A 10689-nucleotide genomic window follows, 5' to 3' on the forward strand; every position below is an offset into this window, starting at 1 on the left:
ATTTTTGAAGTCCTTCAAGTTCTGTTTCTGCATGGTGCCAGGAGCCACCTAAATCTGCCTTGCCATAAGCAAACCGGTGTCTGTGCCTACGCTGCTCCACCCCAACTGAGATGAGTGAAGAGGCCCTGTCACACCCCAATCAGATTTTTACTGACACATGGCAGAACTTGCACAGAGCTGTGAGATGGAGCAGCTCCATGACCCCACAAGATCTCTTTTAACCTGCACACATATACTGCTCCATGTCAGGAGTATGTGCATGGCAGGCGCTCTGGTGGTCTGGATGTCAGTGGGAGCTGAGAAGAAAGGGTCTTTCTTCTCAGGCCTTTCACAGAAGTATGATACTATCCAACACTCAGTGACTTGCTTTAATGAGAGGCTACCTTCCAACTTGCACTAAATTATCATTCAGAGTTAACAGCAGAAGCACTGCTGCCATTTGCACTGGTTTCAATTTGCTGTCTACAAAGCTCCCAGGCTTTGTAATTCCACTTCTGAGCTCCTCCACCCCCTTGGTAACGTGTATGTAATGTATATGGAATTTGGGCACCTGCCTCAGAGGTAGTCTTTTTCAGTCTCATATCTACCTAAAAAGTAGAATCACAATATCAAATACTGAATGCTGGGCTCTGATGTGTACCTCCACAGAAGTCTTGAGAGAGAAATGGCCCCAACACTCTGAACGCAAAGACTACAGCAGAACTGTCCTCATCGCCGCAGCCCTGTGACAACAGAGAAGCAGCTAGGACCAAATAACTCCAAAACTTTCAAAGCAGGGTATCGAAATGGGAAAGGTTCCCAGGAGGAGTTAATGATTTATTCTAAGTTTGACAAGTTGCTTTCTCAAATATCAGTCCAGTGACCCACTGCATTTGATCCAGAACCAAAGATGCAGATAGCGAAGTTCAAATCTGTGGAGCAATTTTCTCCACAAAACTGAAGGCTATGGAGTTATTCCTTGTATTATTTACATGCTGTCTTACTGCTCCTGCAAGAGCTAGCTGGCATTAAGGAGAGGGGAGAAAAAAAAAAAAAAGATCTAAGCATCCCACCCAACAAAGTGCTGAATCCTGAAAAAAAGGGGGTTTTATTACTTAAAATAGTTTAATTGCTTTAGCACATTTTCTCATCTTAAGTATAACTTTACCACTTACTTAAACTTCAAATGCCATATTCTTTAATATGTTTGGCTTTCTTGCCCCTATTCTTTTTAATGGAATAACCAAGGTTGACAAAACAGCAAATGCTCTAAAACACATTTTCAAACCTATGGCATACTGTATAAGTGCATCATTACCCTGAAATGGCACTACACGGGTACTAAACAGACAGCCTTAACTCCTAGTTGCAGGACTCTGAAATACGGAAAAGCACAGGCAGGACGAACGTATTATTCCTAGTACACAGCATGAAGAATTTGGGTGCTCCCTAATGTACTTAAAAAGAGTCTTAGCAGACACAGAAGTATAATTCATAGATACAAACCGTGTGCCCCCCTCCCACTTACAAGCTGTAATAAGTCTGAAAACTATGGTCATCCAAGTCACGAACCTTTCAGAGGGGAGGAAAGGGAAAACAGCTTAACGTGCCTGCCTTCAAATCTAAAAACTCAACCAGATTTACCACTGTTTGTCATTCCCTTTAATTCTCATTATGAAGTCTACAGAATTTATGTATATTCTCTATACCAATGGACTTTCTGAAATAATTTATTCCAGATCCTTATCACTCTTTCTACACAGTTCTAAGCTGTACATTTCTATTTCCCCACTTTTAAGATTACTGCTAATTTTTAATCTTGTACAAAGAAAAGGATGTATTTATCCGTTCTACTAGATCATCTTCCCTAATCTTTACACATAAAATACTTATCTTTGTACTGCTTTTGCACTCTTGCCCAGACAGTATCTTCCTTGTGTGGCACAGTGACCAATACTATATACAGTATTCCAGATGGAGACTAACACTCCTGTAACCGTATCGCCTCTTATTTTGTATTTTATCCCTCTGATACAACCTAGTAACTTACTTTCTTGCAGCTGTGCACAAGCCTCATGGTTTCAATGATTTTTTCCACAATAACCTTCAAATCCTTTCCTAGTCAGTGTGCTGAATGATTGTTCCATTGCAGCACACACTGCGTTTCCTTTGGTTTCTTGCTCCCAGACTAATTATTTTACATTTTTCCACAGTGAACCGCGTTTGCCAGCTGTTGGCCCAGTCACCTAAACAGTTCTAAATCCTTTTATATCTGATTGTATCGTTCCTAATTCACTGTTCTGAATTTTACTACAAAAAAAAAGGTGGTGGGGGAGGATAAATCTTTGTGCACAAATATATGTTACTTATATGGGGGCCATATGCATGTGATCAGTAGAATTTATCATATGGTTTTGCAATCTGTCAGGCAGCTTTGCCCACCTCACTTGCATTTTTCCAATAATCCAACTCTGCTGGGACTACTTTGAACACTCCACACTTCTGAGCAGCTTCATACAGCTGCCACGAAAAAACCCTGCCACAAAAAAACCCTTTTATATTCCCAAATGTAAACCTGCCACTTCAAATCACACTTACCTGAAGTTCAATATTCAGTCTTGAATAGTCAGTGATATTCTGTCTGGGATCTGTGACAGATTCATGGCTGGTTCTTGTGAACCCTTGAGGATGGAGGTAGGAACTAGGTTCACCAAACATCCACAAACTACCAGTTTAAGATACACCCAACAGCTGTTTCCAGATTCTAGTTGCAAGAAAACTATCAGAATTTAAAATAACAATGCTGTGTGTTAGAAGACAATTTTTAGTAATTAAAAGATTTAAATTTTTCTTCTTAATTATGCTACTAATGTAATGTTAAAGGAGTCTCTGCTCATCTCACACCAACAGCAACTCAGAACCATTGACCAGCTCGGTGTGTGTATGCGGGGAGGGCAGATAAATCACATGAATTGCTAGCATTCATAACAGCCTGGTCTTTCCATACATTTGCTCTTCCGCTAAAGAAAGTCCTAAATTGCAACTTCCTCAGGAATTGGAAACTCTTCTGCTTAATGCAGAACTTTGTATTGCATTAGTGCAACAAATATTTCAATTTCAAAGCCTGTGGAGTTACAACTTGTATTTTAAAAGATGCTCTGTCACCTTCTACCTCAATAGGCAAGTCTGCTCAACTCACCTAGCAGCTGAAAGCCTCCAGCATTGCTAGATAATCACCCTTTTCTCCCAGTGTGAAAGAACAAAGTTGAAGCACCTACTACTTTTCAGGCTATCAAGTCAGGGAACATTTTAGCAGTGCTACAGCGCCTGTTACTCGCCACGCTATCAGCTCAAGAGAAAGCTTTAACAGAACTTGCAGGTTTCCGTGATTACTTCCACACAATCCCTGTTCTTTGCCATTAATTTGTCTTTCATAAAACAGTATTGCTGTTGTAGTTTTACACTTGAGACTATCAAAGACATGTTTTGAAGAACCATAAATTATATGTCTGTGATGCCATTCCTGTGGCATTACAAGAAAATTATTTTAAAAGGACAAATACTAGTTAAATCTGATATAAACTTGTACTGATTTGCTGACAAAACTGGTGTGGGATACGAATTAGCTTTGAAGACTGCATACAGTGCAGCATCAGTATTTGGCAATGTGCTAGTTCTACCTACGCTACAGAAATGCTGCAGAATAGTAATCTTCAACTCCCAAATTAAATGTGCTCTGCTTTCTATTTATAGAGATTTGAAATAGCAGTCTGTGCTTAAACAGACTGAAAAAAATTACTTTAGAGGTTTGTTTCTTTAATTATTACTTATGGTTTCTGCCAGAAATCCATTAAGGCTACAGAATCTGAGCCACTTGACTATAATTCTTGTCAATTGTCTGATATTTGATGAAGCAATTTTCTCTTGCATTTTTATTTCAAGTAGGGGTGGTTTTGTTTTTAAATATGAGCCAACACTTCAACGTTTTATTAGAAAACATTAAGTATAGGTTATCTCCAAATAGAAAAAGTTCAATTATCCTTTATAATACAGAACACCAATGAACAGAGAAGTTGACTGGTTAACATCTCCTTTTCTCTCCCTCTCAGTTTACAAACTGCAAAGACCATTTCCTCTGGCAGGGGCACCGAAGTGTTGCATTAGTGCCATTTTTTAAATTACTTATGGTGTTAAATAAAAGTGCAAGAATTCCCAAAAAGGAGTTGAAAGACATACTGAGGAAGAAGCCTCACTAGAGAAAGTGAGAGATAAATTAATTTTTCAGAAAATAAAGTATAAGGAGAGAAGGTAGAGCCAGTCATTTCTGGCCACTGCAGCAAACAAGGAGAAATTAATTAGTTTGAATTTAGATTAAATTTCTCTTCAGATGTTGAACAGTAGTTAAGCAAGGTATGTCTGGGATGACAGATGGGTCCTAAGCTCAAAGACCGCAGAACACTGTTCACAGATCACTGTCTACATGCTCATGACATTCCCAGATTGAGCCTGAAGAGTGAGAACTGTTACCTAAGACTCCTCCTGACTTCTGTAGAGAAAGATGCGTGCCTCCTCATAGTATTCAGGCACCTAAACTCTGATTTATCCTCTCATAAATCTACGTCCAACTTAACTCCTTGCTAACTAGGTGTAGTAAAAAATGGGACAGAGCACAGGAGTCTGCAATGACATTCATAGGTAGCCTACAGCCTGCACAAGTAACTCCAACTGCTGGGAAAGGCAGGAAACCTTTTTTGAGGAAACTAAAAATCACAAGCACTATCCATTTCTTGACATAAATCAGAAAAAAGACAAGAAAACCCAGCTCACAGCAATCACAGCAGTTGTAGCTCTGTGTGCAGAGAAGAAAATAAGAAATGCCTATTCCAATCTGTTCCTGCATTAAAAAATAGTTTTGATTTTATTTATGGAATTGTAAATTGAGGATGCATCCTAGCAGTAAGCACTACTCAATTATGGATAAATTTGGTCAAAACCCAAAGTAATTCTATCAGGAATTAATGTTAGCTAAACAAAGGAGTTCCTCTTCAGTTTTTCACCCATTACAAAATCTCCATTCCACGTGAAGCATTTCTAGAAAAAGAAGAAAAATGTAACAGTGAAGAGAAATAGAAAAATTAGGAACATATAGGACTGGAAAGGACCTTAGATCATCAAGTCTAGTCCTTTGCTTATTTTTTCATGAACCACTAAGTGCATCTGAAAAAAAAAAGTCAAAATGGAAAACATGGGGTGAGTTTATGTGTGTTCAAAGGACAATTATCTTGCATGATTAAGCCTGGGGCTCCTGGGGACTTTATAACAAAAAAAATCACCTGAATTATTATAGGACTTGCACTTTCTCTTGTTGCTTTGCTCAGCAACCACATAGTTATCACCCACACTTATATTTTCAACATCCAGCACTTCATTTAAATGACTGAAAGAACAACCATTCCTGCAGATTTATGGTTTCAGAAAATCTAGAAAAATCAAAGATAAAGAGAATTGCATATGTTTATATTTGGAGACCTTCTTCACAGTCACAGGAGATAGAAATGAATACTACAGAGATTCTGCATGATGTATGGAAAATGTGCTTTGATTCTTCAGCTGAAAAGACAGAGATGGTGTTATATCACATCTTTTGCAACAAATTTCTACTTAAAATGTAAAAAACATTTTACTGTTTGAACACACTAACAGGCCATGACAATACAGCTTTCAAAGTCCATTTCAAAGAACATTATCTGGAGGAGTCAACAATACTTTACAAACTCTAATGGTATAAAGTAAAAAATAAATCTCAGATAACCCTCACAATATAAGATGCAAGAAGCTCTAGGGTAAAGGAAACATGCTGAGGAGGAAATAAAGGTCAGCTACCAGAAGCGGTATCAGGGGACATTTTCAGAAAGAGATGTACTAAGATAAGCCTCTGTCTGCATCCACTTACAATTTAGGGCAGCGCTAGGGATTGAGACTTTTAACAGAAACACTGAGCTATATATTTGAAATTTGTTGGCATCAAGGTACAACATTTAAATGCTGAATTAACTCAATTACCTCAACATAGGCCTAACCTGACAGATGTATAGCACAAGTGGTAGCTGGACCATTTGAAGTGCGTAGGTGAAGCTTTTCTCACACTAGCAGCTACCATACGTCAATAAATCAGAGTAAGTATAGGTGCATGAGTGTGTAGTCCTGAAGTCCAGTAGGATGCTGATGACATGCAACAATGAGTCCCTTCTGCAGATGGATACCCATGAAGTAGTACAAAGCAGAAACTCCTCTTAAGGCCACTGGAATCAGAATTTCCATTGGTATGAATTTTGGGAATCCTTCATGGAGTAGAGTATATATTACAAAACACTGGCAGGTCATTACTTGAATATTTTATTGCAGCAAAAAGCAAACCAAACGTTTCTCATGTACTGCAACAAGGGAAATTTCACTCTCTGATAGGAAAGGTAACAACAGACGGTTTGTGATAGATATGACCCTGAGCATGAGTGCTGAGAATGCGAAAATTAATTTTGCTGAGTTTTGCATACAGTACTTTGAGAGTGGACATACAATGCGTCAGGCAGCTATTTCAGCTTTTCTATACTGGCGAGATTCTGCTACATCACCAGTCATGTATTATGTTTCTCTAAGAACAGTGTCTTTATTAAATCGTTGTGCAACCAAAGCAGAAAACCGTAAATGTTATTGTAGCAAGAGTTAAGTCTTCAATTACAAAACTGACAATGCAGTTACAATGCACAAAGTCTGAAATAAGAAAGTATACTCTGGAAATAAATTTGAAGCTAATCCCTTCTCTGAGCATCTGTTAAGCTAGAAGAGCTGAGATCCTGCCTCAAAAGGTGGTCCACCCTGGAAAGACAAGAAGATCAAAGTCCCTTTTGTCCCAATTACACCTGATGGCTATCACAATGCTATACTGTGCGTGAGCAAAACTTCAAAGCAGTCTTAAGGGCTCTTACTCTTTTTTCCTAATAAATTTAACAAAACTCATTGTGTTAGCAGTTTTGATTACCCCCGGATTTCTCTGAGAATACAAATGAAACAGTTTCATGTTACACATTATCTGCACAATCCTTTAAAATGCCCAGACCCTGAGCTATGCTGAGTTTTTTCTCTACCCATCTTCCCACTTAGGAAATGAAGGGACCTATCCTGTCATCTGACTTCTCCAAGTAGGGTTTCTCTGTGGTGGTTTCTAAAGCTTTAACTTCCCTAATACAAAACACAATATCTGTGTAATTTCTGTTAACTATGGAAAAGTTGCATCACCTTTTTTTTGACCTACTAGAAAAACAGGAACATACAATGCTGGGATACTAAAGAGAGTCCCCTGTACTCAAGAGGAGATAAATTAATATGCATCTGTTATACTGAACACAGAATGCCTTTTTATATATCTTATATGTTAAATATTAAATTGAAAAATGAAAAATCCATTTTTCTGGATTAATTTAGTTTCCATTACTAACAGCTACATTACAAAAGAGCCAGCACATTTCACCAGCTTGAAAGGGCCCAGTCACTGTGAATTACTCTCCAAATGACTGTATAGTTGGACTAATTAAAATTTGAATGATTTTAAAGAAACCGATCAAACCAGTGTAATATCCTGCCCAAAAGATTAATTTTTAAAAAATTCAAGTAAATGAACTTCACACATAGTGGAACAGTAAAGAAGGCATTCCTTGCAAACAAGAGTTTGATTTTGAGCAGTGCACCTCCATGGCCCCTGTGGCAATGTGGAAACCTGCCTGTGCAGCCGACCAGCGAGAGCTCACCCCAACGTTCTCAGTGGTTTCAGCCGTGGCAGGACAGATTTTACAAGCACTGCAGGCCCCACTTTGATATTTCTCCTGTCCTGTGAGAGGAAACCGATCCCAGTCTACCAGTGGTTCACAGAAGACACAGGCAAATGCTGTGTATCAGAAACGCTGTAACGTATTTTTTCTATTTTATGAATTCCATTCCTTCCAAGAAATTACTTGCCCAATAGGCTTTCTTGTCTATAAGTGAAGTCTCATGACATTGGCAGTTTCTCCTAAATTTGTGAACTGGAATATAAAAAGTTATTCCTGTAACATCCCAAGACAGAACGTTTTGTTTATAAAACAAGGGGGAAAAACCTCTCAGGGATGGATTGAGCCAAGCTTTAACCCCGCTACTAAGAGATACTATAAGATCCGAGAAGGTCCTTCCTCTTGCACACTTATCTTAAGGCTTTCCAAATCCTGGATCAGAGTTAGGCAGGAGATGGTCTTACACGGAAGCAGGCAATGAGGATGGGCAGAAGCGTGAGGCTAACTGCCCGAGGTGGGGGAGAGGGGCTCTGCACCGACACAGGCTCAGGAGAGGAAGGGCTGGAGAAGCAGCACACCTCGCAGGCACAGCACCTCCCCAAAATGAGCTCGACAGGTTTTTAACCTCCTGCAAGCAGAAAAAAAATTACTAAAAAATTAGTTCTGATGGACACATACCAATATCCCTGCCTCTGAAAAAAATGAGCAACTAAGTTAAGTATGAGTGAAGAATAATAGCTATTTTTCAAACACACTATGAGAGGAAAATTGACAGGCAGATAAAGCCCCAATTTGGAAAATTAAAAAATAAAAATCAGACTCATGGGCTTGCCAGACACCACTGTCTTTCATTGTACGTATCAAAAAACACAGTATCATTTCAAGTAAAGAACTCCAAACTATTCACATCCTTTCTTCCCTTCCTTGCAAATAATTTTGTACCTGGGAATTGTTAGGACTCTTTTCACACACTACCACTGTTTATAAGAGTAATACACCGTGCTCTAGCAGAATAAGAACTTCCTAAACTACAAAACCTGGCAAGCAATCACACTGTATATGCTCTTGTAAAACAGCGAGAAAAGAATTCTGCTTGTCATCAACAGTAAAGTGAATCTCTGCACTGATTAATCGGTTCTCACTTTCAATATTGAAAGTTGGCTTTCTGAATGTTTGATAGGAAGTATTTAATTTAAATATTAAAATGTAAACTTGATACTGCAAAAAAAGAGTGTCTACTTTAATGACGTGGAACACTTCTAGAAATTTAAAATCTCTAGGAATCAGGACAAAATACACCTCACCACAGCAGAAGCTATTTCATAATTTGACATTTCAGTACAGCAGCTTGTGAGAAGCAGATGCAAACATCCTACAAACGTAGTATCTCACTTTTAATGAGCCAAAAAAGGTCTCTGGCTAAAGTCAGTTTCTTTAAGTAGATTTGCAATTTAGTTCGTCTTAGCAGGAGCTGTCTAAAGACCAGAAGCTAACTGTGTAAGCCCACACAACTGGCTCTCTAAAGACAAATTTCAGTACAGGAAAAAGCCATTGAGCTGTCTTTATAATTCACTCAAATTACTAATGGGATATTGTAGCTTCCATTATTTTCAGTACCCTACAGCAACATAGCTACTTTCAAAGGAAGTTTACTTAATTATTGAGTTACATGGCAAGTTAAAAACATACACAATCCCTCCCTGAAGAGTATTTTTTAAGACATCAAAGCACATTTTCAAACATACACACTATTTTTGCACGGAGGGAAAGAAGCTGCATGTCACAGATTGTCTCCCTTGTCTGAGAAGCATCGTTCTCCAGCGCAGACTCATCAACTGGTGAACAAACTGAAACCACATTTGTTTTAGGAGAATGAAGGTGTGTGAGATTTCTTTCTGTGGCTGAGACATAGAGAACTGGTTTTAATCTCCAATATAAAATATCCAAAATGCATGCTATAAAGCCATTTTACTCAGACTAACGTTTATGTCTGTATCATGTTTTATTTTAAAATAAAATTGTGTCAGTGAAGTTCTTTGATCCTTCTGTTATTAAGAGTTAAACTTTTTGGCTGATGCCCTGCATACATTTCAAGCATGTTATGACTACAGTGCTATTTAACTGCACAGGGATTATATGGGAATTATTACAGGAAGTTTGATCTTTAAAGGAAAAGCACAAACTCAATCACCTTTGTAGAACTGATTTTTAAGGTTTGGGTGGAATTCTTTTCTTTAGACAATTTTCAACCTACTGATCTTGACTTAGATTCACAGAAATGATCTGGCAAAGCAAACTTTAATAAAAGTTAGTCAAGATTGAGGTGTCATGAAAATTGCAGTATAGACTTTTGTACCAAACCAAACATTTATGAAACACAACTAAAGGGAATGCCAAAGTTTAGATTTGTAAAATTAATATTTTACCTTTCAGCTTATAGTCACAATTGGAAAATAAGTGTTTTGTTTTGTTTACGATGGAATAGCAGATGTGACACACTATTTAAAGAAATATGCTTTCTGATTTAACAGCCTGTTGATGGTTCAGTTTATGCTACCAGGTTGTAAAAATTAGTGGAAGGAACATGAGTGCTATACATTTCACCTTTAAGACAATGTTAGCCCAACTGTCATCTGTAACAAAAAAAGGAAATAGTCATAAGAAGAAAGGACAAGTACATTTAAATTCACCAATAACAAGGCTCCTCAAAAATAACCTCTTGTATATTACAGTCCCAAATTATGGGTGATTGGTTTATTGTAAATTTTTTTTGCAACTGTTGGTCAGTTACTTCATCCATTGCATTAACATATTGTAAGAATGATGGGATTATGTAAAAAGAACCCTTGGCCCCAGCTGGAGATTAAGTAGTCATGTCACACTCTTT

General features: G+C 38.0%; 1 protein-coding gene across 3 annotated transcripts in view; it reads right to left on the bottom strand.

The window, feature by feature from the left end:
• The window catches only part of MICU2 (mitochondrial calcium uptake 2), a 106778-nt gene that overhangs the window by 79813 nt on the left and 16276 nt on the right, over positions 1 to 10689 (bottom strand). The window contains exon 1 of one of the 3 annotated variants that reach the window (XM_035900413.1): positions 2578 to 5052. The exons of 1 other annotated variant lie outside the window; for it this stretch is intronic. In XM_035900413.1, the coding sequence (XP_035756306.1) occupies positions 2578 to 2697 (120 nt within the window). In that variant the 5' untranslated portion in view covers positions 2698 to 5052. Of the gene's footprint in view, positions 1 to 2577; positions 5071 to 10689 lie in introns of those variants that run through there. One more of the 3 variants, XM_035900418.1, reaches the window with a different exon arrangement.

The sequence above is a fragment of the Egretta garzetta genome, unplaced genomic scaffold (assembly GCF_000687185.1).
Source record: "Egretta garzetta isolate BGI_Z169 unplaced genomic scaffold, ASM68718v1 scaffold98, whole genome shotgun sequence".
Taxonomy (NCBI): domain Eukaryota; kingdom Metazoa; phylum Chordata; class Aves; order Pelecaniformes; family Ardeidae; genus Egretta; species Egretta garzetta.